Source organism: Leuresthes tenuis, unplaced genomic scaffold, assembly GCF_036924035.1.
Source record: "Leuresthes tenuis unplaced genomic scaffold, fLeuTen1.0.hap1 SCAF_13, whole genome shotgun sequence".
Taxonomy (NCBI): Eukaryota; Metazoa; Chordata; class Actinopteri; order Atheriniformes; family Atherinopsidae; genus Leuresthes; species Leuresthes tenuis.
The window spans coordinates 1315498-1335026 of record NW_027325367.1 but is presented as its reverse complement, the minus strand read 5'-3'; the positions used below and the strand labels follow the sequence as shown (position 1 = coordinate 1335026).

At 50.3% G+C, this 19529-nt stretch overlaps 1 protein-coding gene across 3 annotated transcripts in view; it reads left to right on the top strand.

Moving 5' to 3' along the window:
- The window catches only part of adgrg6 (adhesion G protein-coupled receptor G6), a 118472-nt gene that overhangs the window by 49715 nt on the left and 49228 nt on the right, over window positions 1-19529 (top strand). For all 3 annotated transcript variants that reach the window (XM_072362058.1, XM_072362056.1, XM_072362057.1), the window contains one exon: window positions 18360-18439. In XM_072362058.1, coding sequence (XP_072218159.1) covers window positions 18360-18439 — 80 coding nt within the window. The remainder of the gene's footprint in view (window positions 1-18359; window positions 18440-19529) is intronic.

Sequence of the window (19529 nt, the reverse complement as noted above, 5' to 3'; positions counted from 1 at the left end):
AGTGGCGCTTTCCGCCTGGAACATGATGCATCACTGAGGTTTTCCTCCGTGGCGGCGCAGGTGACCCCGGTGGGAGTCAAACTGAAGCGCTTTTAAAGGTTCCTGCTGTCAGTCTCCGCTCTTTGAGCCTAATTAAGAAATGTTCAAAGCCCAGAGCGGCTGGACAGAGGCCTCAGAGGGACATTACTTTACGGGTCAGGTTTTGTGGGAATGTGCTCGGAGGGGAAATCCCGGAGGTTTTCTGAAGCTGCTTAACCCGTGAAATGGATTCTGGACTCTCAGAAGCTCTCAGCGCAGAGCCTCCATGTTTTCCTGCTGCTGCTAAGCCTGGAACCCACCCCAGGGTCTTAAACTGGGCCCAAGAGATCCAAACAGGGATGAACCGGTCCATCGAGGCCTGAAGAGACACTCCAGTCTGATCCAGGAGGTCACAGCATCTGGACCTTTCTCCTCAGTCAGAACTGTAGCTGAGGGCCAGCTGACAGCGTGACCCAACCGCTGCTGACATGTCGGTTCTCACACAGCTACAGAAGCCTCAGAGGGACAAAAGGCCCGTTTCGGTGGAATTGTGCTCATGAGACGAGTCGATCGGGCTGGAGCTGCAGAACAGCTTTATGGCAGCGGGTCAGGAGGCCATGGGAGAGGGCTCTGAGCTGGACAGAAGAGCAGAACCACAGGCTCAGAGGACCGGGTTCCTCGACTTCGCTGAATCCCTGGAGAACAGGCAGGCTGTCACTTAACTGAGTTCTGTGTGAATGGGTCCGTCTCTCAGGTCATCACAGAGTGATGGTCCAGCTCGTGGTTCTGGAGGTGCCACAGAACAGCCCCAAAGCCTGGATCACAGGAAGTGATGTTCCACGGTTCGGATTCTTTCAGGTCATCATTTTATCATTTTATTTTATCACATTGACTGTTTGAAGGTGTGAGAAACAACGGATGCACCAGGAGCTGGAAAAAGATCCGTCCTCTTTCAAACCTGAGCTCGCAGATATCTGCAGCAGAACTCCAGCGCCACCAGAACCTGAGGCAGAAAGTCATTGGAACGAGTCTTCATGTTCAAATGAAAGCTGCTGCACAACCACACCGGGAGGTTTTATCGAACGTCCTCCAGATGGTTCCTGATGATTTCCACAGAGACGAATGAGCTGCTTTAACTGATACATCTTCACCTTGTTCAGCCTTCATCCTGCTTGGGCCACAGGAAACTAAGCGTGACCTTAAAGCTGAAAGTAGAGTCCTGAGCGGCGTGCTGGCGCCCTCTGCTGGGCAGGTGGCGCCCTCTGCTGGGCAGCTGGCGCCCTCTGCTGTGCAGGTGGCGCCCTCTGCTGGGCAGGTGGCGCCCTCTGCTGGGCAGGTGGCGCCCTCTGCTGGGCAGGTGGCGCCCTCTGCTGGGCAGCTGGCGCCCTCTGCTGGGCAGGTGGCGCCTGTTTGTGGGGGAGCTCACCAGTTGTTTGGACCGGTTTGAGGCTCCCTGTTAGGGTTAATCCAGTCGAGTTAAAGCTTTTCTGAGGACATGTTTCACATCTTATCGCTCCTCTGTTTTCTCTTGTTCCACCGGATGGAAAATTAGATGAAGCAGCAGCAGGTCTGCTGGTGTCAGAAATGACTCAGATGCTCGGCTTGTTGTTGGTGTGTTTATATGAATCCATTTCTCCAGCAGCATCACAGCCGTTCATGCATCTTTCTCTCTGTTCCATCCCGACTCCTTCCTCCCTCCCTCCCTCCCTCCCTCCCTCCCTTCCTTCCTTCCTTCCTTCCTTCCTTCCTTCCTTCCTTCCTTCCTTCCTTCCTTCCTTCCTTCCTTCCTTCCTTCCTTCCTTCCTTCCTTCCTTCCTTCCTTCTTCCTTCCTTCCTTCCTTCCTTCCTTCCTTCCTTCCTCCTCCTCCACCCACCCACCCTCCCACCCTCCCTCCCTCCCTCCCTTCCTTCCTTCCTTCCTTCCTTCCTTCCTTCCTTCCTTCCTTCCTTCCTTCCTTCCTTCCTTCCTTCCTCCCTCCCTCCCTTCCTTCCTTCCTTCCTTCCTTCCTTCCTTCCTTCCTTCCTTCCTTCCTTCCTTCCTTCCTCCCTCCCTCCCTCCCTCCCTTCCTTCCTTCCTTCCTTCCTTCCTTCCTTCCTTCCTTCCTTCCTTCCTTCCTTCCTCCCTTCCTTCCTTCCTTCCTTCCTCTCTCCCTCCCTCCCTCCCTCCCTCCCTTCCTTCCTTCCTTCCTTCCTTCCTTCCTTCCTTCCTTCCTTCCTTCCTTCCTTCCTTCCTCCTCCCTCCCTCCCTCCCTCCCCCTCCCAACCTCCCTTCCTTCCTTCCTTCCTCCTCCCTCCTCCCTTCCTCCCTCCCTCCCTCCCTCCCTCCCTTCCTTCCTTCCTTCCTTCCTTCCTTCCTTCCTTCCTTCCTTCCTTCCTTCCTTCCTCCCTCCCTCCCTCCCTCCCTCCCTCCCTTCCTTCCTTCCTTCCTTCCTTCCTCCCTCCCTCCCTCCCTCCCTCCCCCCTTCCTTCCTTCCTTCCTTCCTTCCTCCCACCCTCCCTCCCTCCCTCCCCCCTTCCTTCCTTCCTTCCTTCCTTCCTCCCCTCCCTCCCTCCCTCCCTCCCTCCCTTCCTTCCTCCCTTCCTTCCTTCCTTCCTTCCTTCCTCCCTCCCTCCCTCCCTCCTCCCTCCTCCCTTCCTTCCTTCCTTCCTTCCTTCCTTCCTTCCTCCTCCCTCCCTCCCTCCCTCCCTCCACCCTCCTCCCTTCCTTCCTTCCTTCCTTCCTTCCTCCCTCCCTCCCTCCCTCCCTCCCTCCCTCCCTCCCTCCTTCCTTCCTTCCTTCCTTCCTTCCTTCCTTCCTTCCTTCCTTCCTTCCTTCCTTCCTTCCTTCCTTCCTTCCTTCCTCCCTCCCTCCCTCCCTCCCTCCCTCCCTCCCTCCCTCCCTCCCTCCCTCCCTTCCTTCCTCCCTTCCTCTCTCCCTCCCTTCCTTCCTTCCTCCCTTCCACCCTTCCTTCCTCCCTCCCTCCCTCCCTCCCTCCTTCCTTCCTTCCTTCCTTCCTTCCTTCCTTCCTTCCTTCCTTCCTTCCTTCCTTCCTCCCTCCCTCCCTCCCTCCCTCCCTCCCTCCCTTCCTTCCTTCCTTCCTTCCTTCCTTCCTTCCTTCCTTCCTCCCTCCCTCCCTCCCTCCCTCCCTCCCTCCTCCCTTCCTTCCTTCCTTCCTTCCTTCCTTCCTTCCTTCCTCCCTCCCTCCCTCCCTCCCTCCCTCCCTCCCTCCCTCCCTCCTTCCTTCCTTCCTTCCTTCCTTCCTTCCTTCCTTCCTTCCTTCCTTCCTTCCTTCCTTCCTTCCTTCCTTCCTCCCTCCCTCCCTCCCTCCCTCCCTCCCTCCCTCCCTCCCTCCCTCCCTCCCTCCCTTCCTTCCTCCCTTCCTCTCTCCCTCCCTTCCTTCCTTCCTCCCTTCCTCCCTCCCTCCCTCCCTCCCTCCCTTCCTTCCTTCCTTCCTTCCTTCCTTCCTTCCTTCCTTCCTTCCTTCCTTCCTCCCTCCCTCCCTCCCTCCCTCCCTCCCTCCCTCCCTCCTTCCTTCCTTCCTTCCTTCCTTCCTTCCTTCCTTCCTTCCTTCCTTCCTTCCTTCCTTCCTTCCTCCCTCCCTCCCTCCCTCCCTCCCTCCCTCCCTCCCTCCCTCCCTCCCTTCCTTCCTCCCTTCCTCTCTCCCTCCCTTCCTTCCTCCCTTCCTTCCTCCCTCCCTCCCTCCCTCCCTTCCTTCCTTCCTTCCTTCCTTCCTTCCTTCCTTCCTTCCTTCCTTCCTTCCTTCCTTCCTCCCTCCCTCCCTCCCTCCCTCCCTCCCTCCCTCCCTTCCTTCCTTCCTTCCTTCCTTCCTTCCTTCCTTCCTTCCTTCCTTCCTCCCTCCCTCCCTCCCTCCCTCCCTCCCTCCCTCCCTCCCTCCCTCCCTCCCTCCCTTCCTTCCTTCCTTCCTTCCTTCCTTCCTTCCTTCCTTCCTCCCTCCCTCCCTCCCTTCCTTCCTTCCTTCCACCAGAAGCTTCCTCCCTCACCTCCTCATCCACCGACTCCACTAACACCGTCTATGCTGCTAACGCCATCACCCACGGTAAGCTGCCCTCACCCCTCCTCATCATGTCCCTCCTGCCTCTCCATCTCTAACCTTTCCCTCTTCCTTTGCTAGAACCCCCCCCTGTGGATGATCTGTGGTATTAAATGTTGGAGGGGCTCATCTCGGGCTTCTTTTTGCTGCTTTGCTGCCATCTTCGGCTCTGCAGGCTGAAGTGTTTGGCAGTAACAGCTAAATAAAAGCTCTTTCTCAGGCTGTGGGCATCCTGGGAACTCTTTCATTCACGATGACGGCAGCAGATTTAGTGGAAAGTCTCAGATTCGTGGTGTTTCCAACTTATTTAAAGCTCTCACAGGTGCTGCAGGATGAGATGAAACTGAACTGGTTAGCTGTGTTATTCCTACTTTGGGCACTTCCTGCATTCAGGAGTCAGGACTAACGTGACTGAGCCACATTCAGTCCATCTGCTGTTGATCTGCTGCAGTTATCAGTAATTTATTGGTGTTTACATGGACTGCAGCTTTATTCTAAACCTTTTTTAATTTCTCAGGCAGCATCACAGCCTCTCTACCAGCTGCTTCCTTCCCCATCACCTCATCCTCTGACCTCTGACTCTGTCCACGTTGCTTCTTTATCTCCTCTAGTTTAGACATCCCTTTACTCTCTCTCCTTGTTTGAAAAGCACTTGATTCCCTTTAACGTTGGCCACCTGAGCTTCAGCCCTCCTTGCCTTGTCCTCGGGCTTCTGTAAACTCAGGATGAATATGGAGGAAAGCAGTCGTCATAACCAGGGCTCTGAAGAAGCCTTCGTCCTGTTGAGGTTCCCGACTTCTGCTGCTTCAGTGAAGCTCTTTGACCTTTTTTTGCTTTAATAAGACAGCTGAGTCTGTTATAACGCAGCTTTCAGCATGTTTGTTTTAACACCAGCATCATTTCTCATCTGCAGTCCCATCTCCCATCATTTCAACCATCTCCCCCTCCACTAGCATGCCTCTAACCCCAACCAGCAGCACCAGCAGCAGCACATCCAGCTCCTCTTCTTCCTCTGGTAAGCCTCCACCTGCTTTGCTGCTTCACTCATGCATTCTCCTCACAAACCACCTGATTCTTGAGTGTTTTAACCCTAAATCTGCTCGGATTTGGGATGCAGCAGCTCCACAAACACGAAGCTTTCGGTGGAATTTGTTTGTGTCGGTTTTAGCAGCAGAAAAAAGTCGTTTCTGGTTCCAGAGAAAGACTGAATTAGATTCTCTCTGACAGTTTAAACCGAAGTCAGTCCTTAGCTTCTGTTTTAGTCCAGTTCATAGAGCCAGAAAACTACAGAATCTGGACCTGGAGCTTCGGGGGGGCAGTGAGCACCTGAAGTGGCGTCGCTGCAGTCCAGCGTCACTTAGAGACAGGATGCTCCTGACTTTGGACGTATCACACAGGTGAAAACAGTCAAAGGTCAAAGGTCAAAGATGATCCAAGGTCCCTCACAGTGGAACTAGCAGCCAAAGCTCCATCCTGAGTAACTAACCGGTTGGATGGTGCCTGTCGGAGGTGTTCATGGGCAGAAACAATAACCCCGGGATCACAAAGGGAAACCAGCTCATCCAACAGGCCGGTTCCTTCTGTAACTGATTAATTTCCTCAGGTTTCATAGATGAACAGAGCTGCAAATCATCAGCATAACGTAACAATAGGGTCTAAGATCGGTAAGATAAACAGTATCAGACATCCGTAAAGGAGCCAAGAAACCTGGGCTTACTGTTACTTTCCACTGTTAGCTGTGAATAATAATCAGTTCAAGGCATTTTACGTGTTATGAAGCGAGGTTTCCAGGCTCTGCAGCTGCTTTCCTTGTTTTAGAGTCAGTAGTTTCTTCTTTAATGGCACAACAGAAGCTGCAGCGCTGTCCTCCAGCTGGTCCAGCTTCCCAGGAGCAGGGATCGCAGAATCCGTCGCTACGGTGACCAGCGATGGGGATGTTGGAGGTGAGGTTGATGGCAGTCAGCTGGCTTAAGTCCTTTATTGTGTCAGACAGGAGGGGATTGTGAGGAAATACTGAGCGCCTGAGACAAAGAGTGTCGTTCTGACAGTGAGCTGTAAATGTAGAGACTGACCGTCATCATCAGAATCAAGGTTTAAATCTGCCATTAAAACAACTTTGTCAGTAAATACAACGAAAATAGATTAAAACGATCCGTAAAATCAGATAAAGGAAGTCTTTATACCGGCCGGATGTTGCAGATGTTGTTTTCATGACTTCCAGTGTGTGAAGGAGAGATTTGGGGTGATGAATTCAAAGGATTTAGCATGTTTAGAGATCCGTGGATTTATCTGATTTACTCTAAAGTTTCAGCTGAAAACTGAGGGGATGGAGCCGGAGACTTTCCCGAGTGCTACAGAAAACTGAAGCTGTGGCCTCAGACTGCTGCAGAGCGTCTTTGGTTCTGTGATCAGATTAAATTCAGCCGGATCTGTTGATTTTTAGGCTGGAATGAAACGTATTTCCCTTCTTATTGCAGTGATCTGCTGATTTTTAGGCTGGAATGAAACGTATTTCCCTTCTTATTGCAGTGATCTGCTGATTTTTAGGCTGGAATGAAACGTATTTCCCTTCTTATTGCAGTGATCTGCTGATTTTTAGGCTGGAATGAAACGTATTTCCCTTCTTATTGCAGTGATCTGCTGATTTTTAGGCTGGAATTAAACGTATTTCCCTTCTTATTGCAGTGATCTGCTGGTTTTTAGGCTGGAATGAAACGTATTTCCCTTCTTATTGCAGTGATCTGCTGATTTTTAGGCTGGAATGAAACGTATTTCCCTTCTTATTGCAGTGATCTGCTGATTTTTAGGCTGGAATGAAACGTATTTCCCTTCTTATTGCAGTGTTCTGCTGATTTTTAGGCTGGAATGAAACGTATTTCCCTTCTTATTGCAGTGATCTGCTGATTTTTAGGCTGGAATGAAACGTATTTCCCTTCTTATTGCAGTGATCTGCTGATTTTTAGGCTGGAATGAAACGTATTTCCCTTCTTATTGCAGTGATCTGCTGATTTTTAGGCTGGAATGAAACGTATTTCCCTTCTTATTGCAGTGATCTGCTGATTTTTAGGCTGGAATGAAACGTATTTCCCTTCTTATTGCAGTGATCTGCTGATTTTTAGGCTGGAATGAAACGTATTTCCCTTCTAATTGCAGTGATCTGCTGATTTTTAGGCTGGAATGAAACATATTTCCCTTCTTATTGCAGTGATCTGCTGATTTTTAGGCTGGAATGAAACGTATTTCCCTTCTTATTGCAGTGATCTGCTGATTTTTAGGCTGGAATGAAACGTATTTCCCTTCTTATTGCAGTGATCTGCTGATTTTTAGGCTGGAATGAAACGTATTTCCCTTCTTATTGCAGTGATCTGCTGATTTTTAGGCTGGAATGAAACGTATTTCCCTTCTTATTGCAGTGATCTGCTGATTTTTAGGCTGGAATGAAACGTATTTCCCTTCTTATTGCAGTGATCTGCTGATTTTTAGGCTGGAATGAAACGTATTTCCCTTCTTATTGCAGTGATCTGCTGATTTTTAGGCTTGAATGAAACGTATTTCCCTTCTTATTGCAGTGATCTGCTGGTTTTTAGGCTGGAATGAAACGTATTTCCCTTCTTATTGCAGTGATCTGCTGATTTTTAGGCTGGAATGAAACGTATTTCCCTTCTTATTGCAGTGATCTGCTGGTTTTTAGACTGGAATTAAACGTATTTCCCTTCTTATTGCAGTGTTCTGCTTATTTTAAGACTGGAATGAAACGTATTTCCCTTCTTATTGCAGTGATCTGCTGGTTTTTAGGCTGGAATGAAACGTATTTCCCTTCTTATTGCAGTGATCTGTTGATTTTTAGGCTGGAATGAAACGTATTTCCCTTCTTATTGCAGTGATCTGCTGATTTTTAGGCTGGAATGAAACGTATTTCCCTTCTTATTGCAGTGATCTGCTGATTTTTAGGCTGGAATGAAACGTATTTCCCTTCTTATTGCAGTGATCTGCTGATTTTTAGGCTGGAATGAAACGTATTTCCCTTCTTATTGCAGTGATCTGTTGATTTTTAGGCTGGAATGAAACGTATTTCCCTTCTTATTGCAGAGATCTGCTGATTTTTAGGCTGGAATGAAACGTATTTCCCTTCTTATTGCAGTGATCTGCTGATTTTTAGGCTGGAATGAAACGTATTTCCCTTCTTATTGCAGTGATCTGCTGATTTTTAGGCTGGAATGAAACGTATTTCCCTTCTTATTGCAGTGATCTGCTGATTTTTAGGCTGGAATGAAACGTATTTCCCTTCTTATTGCAGTGATCTGTTGATTTTTAGGCTGGAATGAAACGTATTTCCCTTCTTATTGCAGAGATCTGCTGATTTTTAGGCTGGAATGAAACGTATTTCCCTTCTTATTGCAGAGATCTGCTGATTTTTAGGCTGGAATGAAACGTATTTCCCTTCTTATTGCAGTGATCTGCTGATTTTTAGGCTGGAATGAAACGTATTTCCCTTCTTATTGCAGTGTTCTGCTTATTTTTAGACTGGAATGAAACGTATTTCCCTTCTTATTGCAGTGATCTGCTGATTTTTAGGCTGGAATGAAACGTATTTCCCTTCTTATTGCAGAGATCTGCTGATTTTTAGGCTGGAATGAAACGTATTTCCCTTCTTATTGCAGTGATCTGCTGATTTTTAGGCTGGAATGAAACGTATTTCCCTTCTTATTGCAGTGATCTGCTGATTTTTAGGCTGGAATGAAACGTATTTCCCTTCTTATTGCAGTGATCTGCTGATTTTTAGGCTGGAATGAAACGTATTTCCCTTCTTATTGCAGTGATCTGCTGATTTTTAGGCTGGAATGAAACGTATTTCCCTTCTTATTGCAGTGATCTGTTGATTTTTAGGCTGGAATGAAACGTATTTCCCTTCTTATTGCAGTGATCTGCTGATTTTTAGGCTGGAATGAAACGTATTTCCCTTCTTATTGCAGTGATCTGCTGATTTTTAGGCTGGAATGAAACGTATTTCCCTTCTTATTGCAGTGATCTGCTGATTTTTAGGCTGGAATGAAACGTATTTCCCTTCTTATTGCAGTGATCTGCTGATTTTTAGGCTGGAATGAAACGTATTTCCCTTCTTATTGCAGTGATCTGCTGATTTTTAGGCTGGAATGAAACGTATTTCCCTTCTTATTGCAGTGATCTGCTGATTTTTAGGCTGGAATGAAACGTATTTCCCTTCTTATTGCAGTGATCTGTTGATTTTTAGGCTGGAATGAAACGTATTTCCCTTCTTATTGCAGAGATCTGCTGATTTTTAGGCTGGAATGAAACGTATTTCCCTTCTTATTGCAGTGATCTGCTGATTTTTAGGCTGGAATGAAACGTATTTCCCTTCTTATTGCAGAGATCTGCTGATTTTTAGGCTGGAATGAAACGTATTTCCCTTCTTATTGCAGTGATCTGCTGATTTTTAGGCTGGAATGAAACGTATTTCCCTTCTTATTGCAGTGATCTGTTGATTTTTAGGCTGGAATGAAACGTATTTCCCTTCTTATTGCAGTGTTCTGCTTATTTTTAGGCTGGAATGAAACGTATTTCCCTTCTTATTGCAGAGATCTGCTGATTTTTAGGCTGGAATGAAACGTATTTCCCTTCTTATTGCAGTGATCTGCTGATTTTTAGGCTGGAATGAAACGTATTTCCCTTCTTATTGCAGTGTTCTGCTTATTTTTAGACTGGAATGAAACGTATTTCCCTTCTTATTGCAGTGATCTGCTGATTTTTAGGCTGGAATGAAACGTATTTCCCTTCTTATTGCAGAGATCTGCTGATTTTTAGGCTGGAATGAAACGTATTTCCCTTCTTATTGCAGTGATCTGCTGATTTTTAGGCTGGAATGAAACGTATTTCCCTTCTTATTGCAGTGATCTGCTGATTTTTAGGCTGGAATGAAACGTATTTCCCTTCTTATTGCAGTGATCTGCTGATTTTTAGGCTGGAATGAAACGTATTTCCCTTCTTATTGCAGTGATCTGTTGATTTTTAGGCTGGAATGAAACGTATTTCCCTTCTTATTGCAGTGATCTGCTGATTTTTAGGCTGGAATGAAACGTATTTCCCTTCTTATTGCAGTGATCTGCTGATTTTTAGGCTGGAATGAAACGTATTTCCCTTCTTATTGCAGTGATCTGCTGATTTTTAGGCTGGAATGAAACGTATTTCCCTTCTTATTGCAGTGATCTGCTGATTTTTAGGCTGGAATGAAACGTATTTCCCTTCTTATTGCAGTGATCTGCTGATTTTTAGGCTGGAATGAAACGTATTTCCCTTCTTATTGCAGTGATCTGCTGATTTTTAGGCTGGAATGAAACGTATTTCCCTTCTTATTGCAGTGATCTGTTGATTTTTAGGCTGGAATGAAACGTATTTCCCTTCTTATTGCAGAGATCTGCTGATTTTTAGGCTGGAATGAAACGTATTTCCCTTCTTATTGCAGTGATCTGCTGATTTTTAGGCTGGAATGAAACGTATTTCCCTTCTTATTGCAGAGATCTGCTGATTTTTAGGCTGGAATGAAACGTATTTCCCTTCTTATTGCAGTGATCTGCTGATTTTTAGGCTGGAATGAAACGTATTTCCCTTCTTATTGCAGTGATCTGCTGATTTTTAGGCTGGAATGAAACGTATTTCCCTTCTTATTGCAGTGATCTGCTGATTTTTAGGCTGGAATGAAACGTATTTCCCTTCTTCTTGCAGTGATCTGCTGATTTTTAGGCTGGAATGAAACGTATTTCCCTTCTTATTGCAGTGATCTGCTGATTTTTAGGCTGGAATGAAACGTATTTCCCTTCTTATTGCAGTGATCTGCTGATTTTTAGGCTGGAATGAAACGTATTTCCCTTCTTATTGCAGTGATCTGCTGATTTTTAGGCTGGAATGAAACGTATTTCCCTTCTTATTGCAGTGATCTGCTGATTTTTAGGCTGGAATGAAACGTATTTCCCTTCTTATTGCAGTGATCTGCTGGTTTTTAGGCTGGAATGAAACGTATTTCCCTTCTTATTGCAGTGATCTGCTGATTTTTAGGCTGGAATGAAACGTATTTCCCTTCTTATTGCAGTGATCTGCTGATTTTTAGGCTGGAATGAAACGTATTTCCCTTCTTATTGCAGTGATCTGCTGATTTTTAGGCTGGAATGAAACGTATTTCCCTTCTTATTGCAGTGATCTGCTGATTTTTAGGCTGGAATGAAACGTATTTCCCTTCTTATTGCAGTGATCTGCTGATTTTTATCCTGGAATGAAACGTTTTTCCCTTCTTATTGCAGTGATCTGCTGATTTTTAGGCTGGAATGAAACGTATTTCCCTTCTTATTGCAGTGATCTGCTGATTTTTAGGCTGGAATGAAACGTATTTCCCTTCTTATTGCAGTGATCTGTTGATTTTTAGGCTGGAATGAAACGTATTTCCCTTCTTATTGCAGTGATCTGTTGATTTTTAGGCTGGAATGAAACGTATTTCCCTTCTTATTGCAGTGATCTGCTGATTTTTAGGCTGGAATGAAACGTATTTCCCTTCTTATTGCAGAGATCTGCTGATTTTTAGGCTGGAATGAAACGTATTTCCCTTCTTATTGCAGTGATCTGCTGATTTTTAGGCTGGAATGAAACGTATTTCCCTTCTTATTGCAGTGATCTGTTGATTTTTAGGCTGGAATGAAACGTATTTCCCTTCTTATTGCAGTGATCTGTTGATTTTTAGGCTGGAATGAAACGTATTTCCCTTCTTATTGCAGTGATCTGCTGATTTTTAGGCTGGAATGAAACGTATTTCCCTTCTTCTTGCAGTGATCTGCTGATTTTTAGGCTGGAATGAAACGTATTTCCCTTCTTATTGCAGTGATCTGCTGATTTTTAGGCTGGAATGAAACGTATTTCCCTTCTTATTGCAGTGATCTGCTGATTTTTAGGCTGGAATTAAACGTATTTCTCTTCTTATTGCAGTGATCTTCTGATTTTTAGGCTGGAATGAAACGTATTTCCCTTCTTATTGCAGTGATCTGCTGATTTTTAGGCTGGAATGAACTGGAATGAACTGGAATGAACTGGAATGAACTGGAATGAACTGGAATGCCCTAACTCGGTGTACTTTTTTACTTCCCTGCAGCTGAACAGACAACCCGCCTCTCGGCGCCGGTTTCCTCTGCTGCCACTAACCACTCAGCTACTAACCCAGCAGCACCGGGTAAGAGTCCGAGTTTCCTGACGGACCGGGGGGGGCTGATCGGGCCCGTAGAGCTGACCAATCAGAGCAGGGCTGGCTCTTTTGGGAGGGGTCCTTCCCGCTGTTTGTACAGTAGATCGCCTCATGGGGACTCAGCATGTGGTTCTTCATGGGCTGATTAGCTCTGGCAGCTGCTACGGGATCATTTCTTTCAGCTGATTTCAGCTGATTTTCTATCTGTTGACTAATGAAACAAATTCTTTTATTAGACTCATAAAAAGTGTTGAATGCTGCAGGTTTAATCATCTCCTCTTCACCTCTGCCGCCTTCCTTCTCGTAGTTTCTTCTTCACAAACAGTTGCAGGAACAACTCCCCCGCTGCTGCCCTTAACCACCCAGCAGCCCCCGACTAACACATCTGCTGCCGCCGCCTCTCTGGGTAAAGTGCAGTTTAACGTCTGAGTGGCACATCAGTCCAGCCCTTTTTTCTTTTCAGCTGTTCTTTATAAAGCGGGGGTGCTTTTCTGCCTTTTTTTGAATGAGTAGTTTCCTTATTTTCCTGCTGCAGCTGGTTTGCTTTCAGCCTCTTGGTTCCTGTTTGATCATTTCTGCTGCTTTGGTTTCCTCTCATGCTGGAATCTGTTCCCTCACTCTGTGATTAAAGCTTTGTGTGACCTAACTGTGTCATGAAATGCTTTATTTATTGTCTGTAACCTGTTTTTCACTGTGGTGCCATCTGATTGGGTGTCCCCCGTCCTGCTGACAGCGGAGGAAACCGACGGTGCTGAAGCTGCTCCACGCCGGGCTTCACGGCGCCTGACCGGGGGTCAAACTTTCCGTCACGGTGCTGGATTATCTGCTGCCTCCGGACCTCCGCTTCACCTTAAAACCAGACGAAGCAGGCGGGCTTTAAATCTCGCAGCCTTCCTTCGTAGCTCCCTTAAATCGACGTATTTGAGCCCCACAGTGAAAGCCCCCGCCCCCCCAAAGCCGCCATTTCTCTTAGCTCCAGTCACTGGGCCACCTGCACCCCCCCATCGCAGACCTCCGGCCCCCTTCCAGAGGCCCTCCCTGGGGTTCATCTCCACTCCTCTGAGGAAGAGGCCAAACGCAGGACGGCGTCCTTCCTCCACCCGAGCGCCACCCAGCAGGCCGGAGGTTCACGCCACTAAACCTGCTGCCCCCCCGCCGGGACTGCGGTCCACAGCCCGGCCGGCGCCGAGAAGCACCACTGGCCTCTTAAACGTGTCCAAACCGCGTCCTACCGCTGCCCACCGACCAATCACCACGGAGGACGCCTCCTCGTCTCAGGGGTCGTCTCCATGGCAACACAAAGGTGAGGCATTAGAGTCTTTCCTGTCGTCATCAGCTCTGAACAACAGGAAAAACAAACCCGTGGCGCCGCAGTGGTCGCTGCTGAGCCAACCGGATCCTCCGGAGTACCCATCGGGGTCGGAGAGCTTCGGGTCCTCTGAGCTGGTGGAGGAGGTCAGAGGTCACGGCCTTCATGGATCTGATGCAGCTGGCTCCCTGGAGGAGCCCTGGACCGCCTCTGAGGCTTCAGCAGCAGCTCCGACCAATCACCAGCCTCCACACGACTCGAGCTCGGGTGAGCAGAAGCTCGGGGAAGCTTCTTTCACAGAAACCGCCGCTGAGCGCGTGGAGAGATCGACCACGAGCCTCCTGCTGGTACCCGCAACCGGCGTCCTCCGCTTCCCCCAAGCAGGTCCACTCCTCCTCAGTTTCCCAGCAGGACCAGATCCTCACCTCCTCACCTTCTCCGAACCATCCGGGCCGAAAGGGGCTGATTAACCATTTAAACCCTGAGAAACAGCCGTCTGTTCACAGCCTTCCAGCCCCTGCTTTCCCCCCCGCCGCCTCCAACACCTTCACACCTCTTCCAGCTCTGTTCTTCACCTCCTCTGGTACCATCTCTCCATCTGCTCCATCCTCAGCTCCTGTTTCCTCCCCCAGCTCCCCCCCTCCTCCCCTCCAGCTCCCTGCTGCTCCTCAGCAGCCCTCCGGCTTCCTGTCCTCCTCCCTTCCTGAAAGCTCTCGCCCATCAGCGCTGTCGTTTCTCTCCTCCGACCCTGGAAGCCGAAGCGAAGCCGCTGAAGCTGAACGTCTGTTGCCACTTCTTCTTTGTCCCGCCCCCACGACTGACCCCCAGACGCCAGCAGGTGGTGGGACGCCGCTCCCTGAACACGCCTCAGCTCCTGCAGAAGAGTCCTCCCACAATAACTCTTTCAGACATCCCTCTGAGTCAGATCCACTCATCCAATCAGACGGGGTCTTTGTAGACGGCTCCTTCAGGCAGATTGGTCCAGCATCCTCAGGGAATCCTGGGTATTTGTGGCCTTCCTTACATGCAGCCGGTCTGTCAGTCGCTCAGGTGTCGGCTCCAGGTGAGTCGGGTCAGGAGCGTCGCTCTGGCTCCGCCTCCCCGCCCACAGCCGGTGTTTGGGCCTCAGATGGCGCCCCGGCGCTGCCGGAGTCAGACTCTGCTTCTTTGTCTTCATCACCTTCAGATGTTTTCCTTTTGACCTGGAGTCCCCGTCTCCATGACAACCTGTCTCCGCCTCCTGCCGGCATCACAGAGGATCCCGGCGCCGTTCCCTCGGCTCAGAGCAGGTTTATATTCAGCCATCCTCAGCAGAAAGCGTCCCGTTCACCGCCGCCCCCTGCTGGTCATCAGGGTCTGTCTCAGGACTTCACCCCCCAGGTCCACACACTCAGCTCAGCGCACGCACACGTGCACGAGAGGTTTTATGGGGACAAGGAGCTCGCCACGAGTCACAGGAGCAGCTCGCAGGCCGCTGGGGTTCATTTCCTGTCCCGTCTTTCTGTTTCAGCAACCCCCCCCCCTCCCCTCACCCTCCATCACCCCTTCTCTCCCCCTCCTCCCCTCACCCTCCATCACCCCTTCTCTCCCCCTCCTCCTCTCACCCTCCATCACCCCCTCTCTCCCCCTCCTCCCCTCACCCTCCATCACCCCCTCTCTCCCCCCTATCCTCCCCTCACCCTCCATCACCCCCTCTCTCCCCCTCCTCCCCTCACCCTCCATCACCCCCTCTCTCCCCCTCCTCCCCTCACCCTCCATCACCCCCTCTCTCCCCCCTATCCTCCCCTCACCCTCCATCACCCCCCTCTCTCCCCCCTATCCTCCCCTCACCCTCCATCACCCCCTCTCTCCCCCTCCTCCCCTCACCCTCCATCACCCCCTCTCTCCCCCTCCTCCCCTCACCCTCCATCACCCCCTCTCTCCCCCTCCTCCCCTCACCCTCCATCACCCCCTCTCTCCCCCTCCTCCCCTCACCCTCCATCACCCCCTCTCTCCCCCCTATCCTCCCCTCACCCTCCATCACCCCCTCTCTCCCCCTCCTCCCCTCACCCTCCATCACCCCCTCTCTCCCCCTCCTCCCCTCACCCTCCATCACCCCCTCTCTCCCCCTCCTCCCCTCACCCTCCATCACCCCCTCTCTCCCCCTCCTGCTCTCACCCTCCATCACCCCCTCTCTCCCCCTCCTCCCCTCACCCTCCATCACCCCCTCTCTCCCCCCTATCCTCCCCAGCTTGCCGACAGCCAATGTCAGCATGACAGACGCAGAAACTGGCTTCTTGTCACCCCCCTCGGCTGGCTGCTGGATTCCAGCCGGCCCCGTCCCTCCTGGACAAACATTCTCAGAGAGCCCCCCCACGGCCGGTTATTCAGACAGCAGAGCGTGTCACACTGCCTGATGCCGGGCTGAAATCCCGCCCCTCGCAGCCTCCTGTTTCTGCTGAGGTGGACCACGGTGGGGAGGTTTTGCCTCACCTGGCAGACGGCTCGCAGACAGCCCCCCCCCCCAGGTTTGTGTCTGTGTTTGACCCTGCAGATGAGATGCAACCTGCTGCCGGACCGGTCACCGCAGAGGCTGCTCTGAACACTGCTCCTGAACCCAGTTCCCATCAGAGCTCTGCAGAACCAACCACTGCTCCAGTAAGTCCAACCGGCTCCAGCTCCCCCACGGACTCCTCCGTCATCTCCGGGTTTGACGAGCTCCGGCGTCCTGGAAATGTCTCCCACTCTGCCGGCTTAGAGTCCAACGCAACTTCGCTTATTCCAGTCAGAGAAGTGCTGACCGCTGGAGGGATGGAAGCGGCTCAGGCGGCCGCCGCAGCCAGTTTGAGTGGAGACTCCTCGCCAACGTCGCATCTAAGCGCTTCAAAGCAGAGTCCGATGCCAGGTCACAGCGCGCCGAACCAGAGTCCGATGCCAGGTCACAGCGCTTCAAAGCAGAGTCCGATGCCAGGTCACAGCGCGCCGAACCAGAGTCCGATGCCAGGTCACAGCGCGCCGAACCAGAGTTCAGCAGCTTCTGTCACGAGCCACGAGCACAGGAACGTCTCCCTGACGCCGCCTGAAGCGATCAGCGCCGAGCGCCCTCTGCCCACGAGGAGCTCCTCTCACGCTGTGACGGCGTGGGCTCACGGCAGCGGCGTGCTTCCTGCCGGCGCTCCGGCGGCCAAACCTGCGCTGCTCTGCGAATGCAAAGAGCGCTTTCATGTTGCGTGTCAGTGTGGACTGTCATCAGGGAACAGTATGTCGAGCAGGGACCACAAACTGTAGAGTAGACGGCCCAGAATCATTCTCACCATCCGTATGAAGTCTTAAAGTCTGTAAAAAGCTGCTGAAAGACGACGGTTCGGGGGTCCAGACCCGCAGCCTGTAGGCTCAGCTGGCGGGTTAGGATGGGATGGATATTCATTTCTAAAACAAGAGATTTTAAGACTGAATACTTGTCTGATTGCCTTCGGAGGTGGCTGGGTTTCTGTAGCTGAGTAGAGGTTCTGGGGGAATAATTCGGTTCAGTAGTTCTCTTTTTAGACAGAAAAACCTGTCAATCATGTGGATGGATGAGCCTTAACCCTGTGGAGTTTCTCTTCTGGGACGTTTCTAGGTTGTCCAATCAGACTGCAGTATTTAGCCCGGTGCTGTTTCTGCTCTTTTCTCTCCTCTGTTGATCTTTTCTCTGCTCTTTTGCCTTTTCTAAGGTTTTTAATCCATCCAGAGTCTTGGTGGAGATGCTCAGCTGCTTTTATTCTTTAAAGTCTTCATTTGAAATTAAGTTAAAATGTTGGAATAAACTTCAGGAACAAAAGGTAACCAAAGCTGTGCAGCTTGCTGGGTCTCCCACCAGAACTGATGGAGTCAACGAATGATTACAAATCCTAGAGCGCCACCTGTTGGCCACTGTGAAGCATAGCAGGAGAAACGGCTTCCTGTCATCGAGCCGAGCTCCACTGATTCAGGCCTCTGATAAACACCTTTAGAGGTTAGATTAAGATCGACCAACCGAAGCTTTGTCACTTTCAGCTCAGTCAGACTGTGCGGCGCCGGCCTTAAACACGGCGCCATGCGGCACGTTTCAGCGCCACAGTCAGTTAAATGATGCCGGCTGCAGAGAGTCTGTTCTGAAAGGCCTACATCGGCCTTTTCCAACGGTTAAATATTCCTCACCTGCTCACACTTACGGCTCCTCCGAGTTATTAGAGTGGTGAACAATACTTTGCATTAGAATGATTCAGGTGTTACCATGGAAACTGAGTTACGGCTCATTAAAAATCAACTTTATGGCGATCTGCAGCCAATCGTGGTCAAGTATCTGCTCAAATCATGCTGACATAGTGTGAAACTGAGGAGTTTGTTCAGTCGTTAAGATTTCAGCAGATAAACCAGCCTTAAAAAGCGCTAAAAGTTAAACTCCCATTTCTGTGTTTCCCTTTATTTGAAGCTTATTCAGGAAAGCCGAAAAGCAAAGCTACGCTCTTTTAGCTCTTTTAGTTGTTGCGTATTCTGTGGTTAGGATGTAAAAGTGTGAGACCTGCAGAAAGTCCTTTTAAAAGATTTATGAAGGTAATGACACAGTTAATAAGCTGCTGCAGCCACAGAAACACCCCCCCCCCATCACTTTACTCTGTAAAACTGGAGTTTTTCAGAACTCACTGGGCTCTGAGTGCTCGAGTCGCCTCCTGCTATGTGGAACAGGTGCTGAAAAAAGTCTAAAACTACTCGTTCCAGATTCTAAGTGTTATTTTCTCTGTCCTCCCTTCACCTGCAGAGGCTTCGTTCTACTGGATCTCCTTCGAGGTGGAGTCGGAGCTGAGCCAGCAGGCCGTGGAGCGAGCCGTGGCTCTCTGGGTGAGTCTGCAGTTACGATGCTTCACTGCACTCAGCAGCATGTGACCTCAGAGACCTCGGAGACCTCGGAGCGCCTCGGAGCGCCTGGCTCCTGCTGCGTCAAACCACTGCTTGTTGCAGATGTTTATCGGCTCTGGTCCTTATCGATGGAATCACAGTGAGGGAGGATGCTGTGCAGTGAAGATGCTGCGCAGTGAGGGTGCTGTGCAGTGAGGGAGGATGCTGTGCAGTGAGGGTGCTGTGCAGTGAAGATGCTGTGCAGTGAGGGAGGATGCTGTGCAGTGAAGGTGCTGCGCAGTGAAGGTGCTGCGCAGTGAAGGTGCTGTGCAGTGAAGATGCTGCGCAGTGAAGATGCTGCGCAGTGAAGGTGCTGTGCAGTGAAGGTGCTGTGCAGTGAAGTTGCTGCTGTGCAGTGAGGGTGCTGTGCAGTGAAGATGCTGCGCAGTGAAGATGCTGCGCAGTGAAGATGCTGTGCAGTGAGGGTGCTGTGCAGTGAAGATGCTGTGCAGTGAAGATGCTGTGCAGTGAGGGTGCTGTGCAGTGAAGATGCTGCGCAGTGAAGGTGCTGTGCAGTGAAGATGCTGTGCAGTGAAGATGCTGTGCAGTGAGGGTGCTGTGCAGTGAAGATGCTGCGCAGTGAAGGTGCTGTGCAGTGAAGGTGCTGTGCAGTGAAGTTGCTGCTGTGCAGTGAGGGTGCTGTGCAGTGAAGATGCTGCGCAGTGAAGATGCTGCGCAGTGAAGATGCTGTGCAGTGAGGGTGCTGTGCAGTGAAGATGCTGCGCAGTGAAGATGCTGTGCAGTGAAGATGCTGCGCAGTGAAGATGCTGCGCAGTGAAGATGCTGTGCAGTGAAGATGCTGTGCAGTGAGGGTGCTGTGCAGTGAAGATGCTGCGCAGTGAAGATGCTGTGCAGTGAGGGTGCTGCGCAGTGAAGATGCTGTGCAGTGAGGGTGCTGTGCAGTGAAGATGCTGCGCAGTGAAGATGCTGTGCAGTGAGGGTGCTGCGCAGTGAAGATGCTGTGCAGTGAAGATGCTGTGCAGTGAGGGTGCTGTGCAGTGAAGATGCTGCGCAGTGAAGGTGCTGCGCAGTG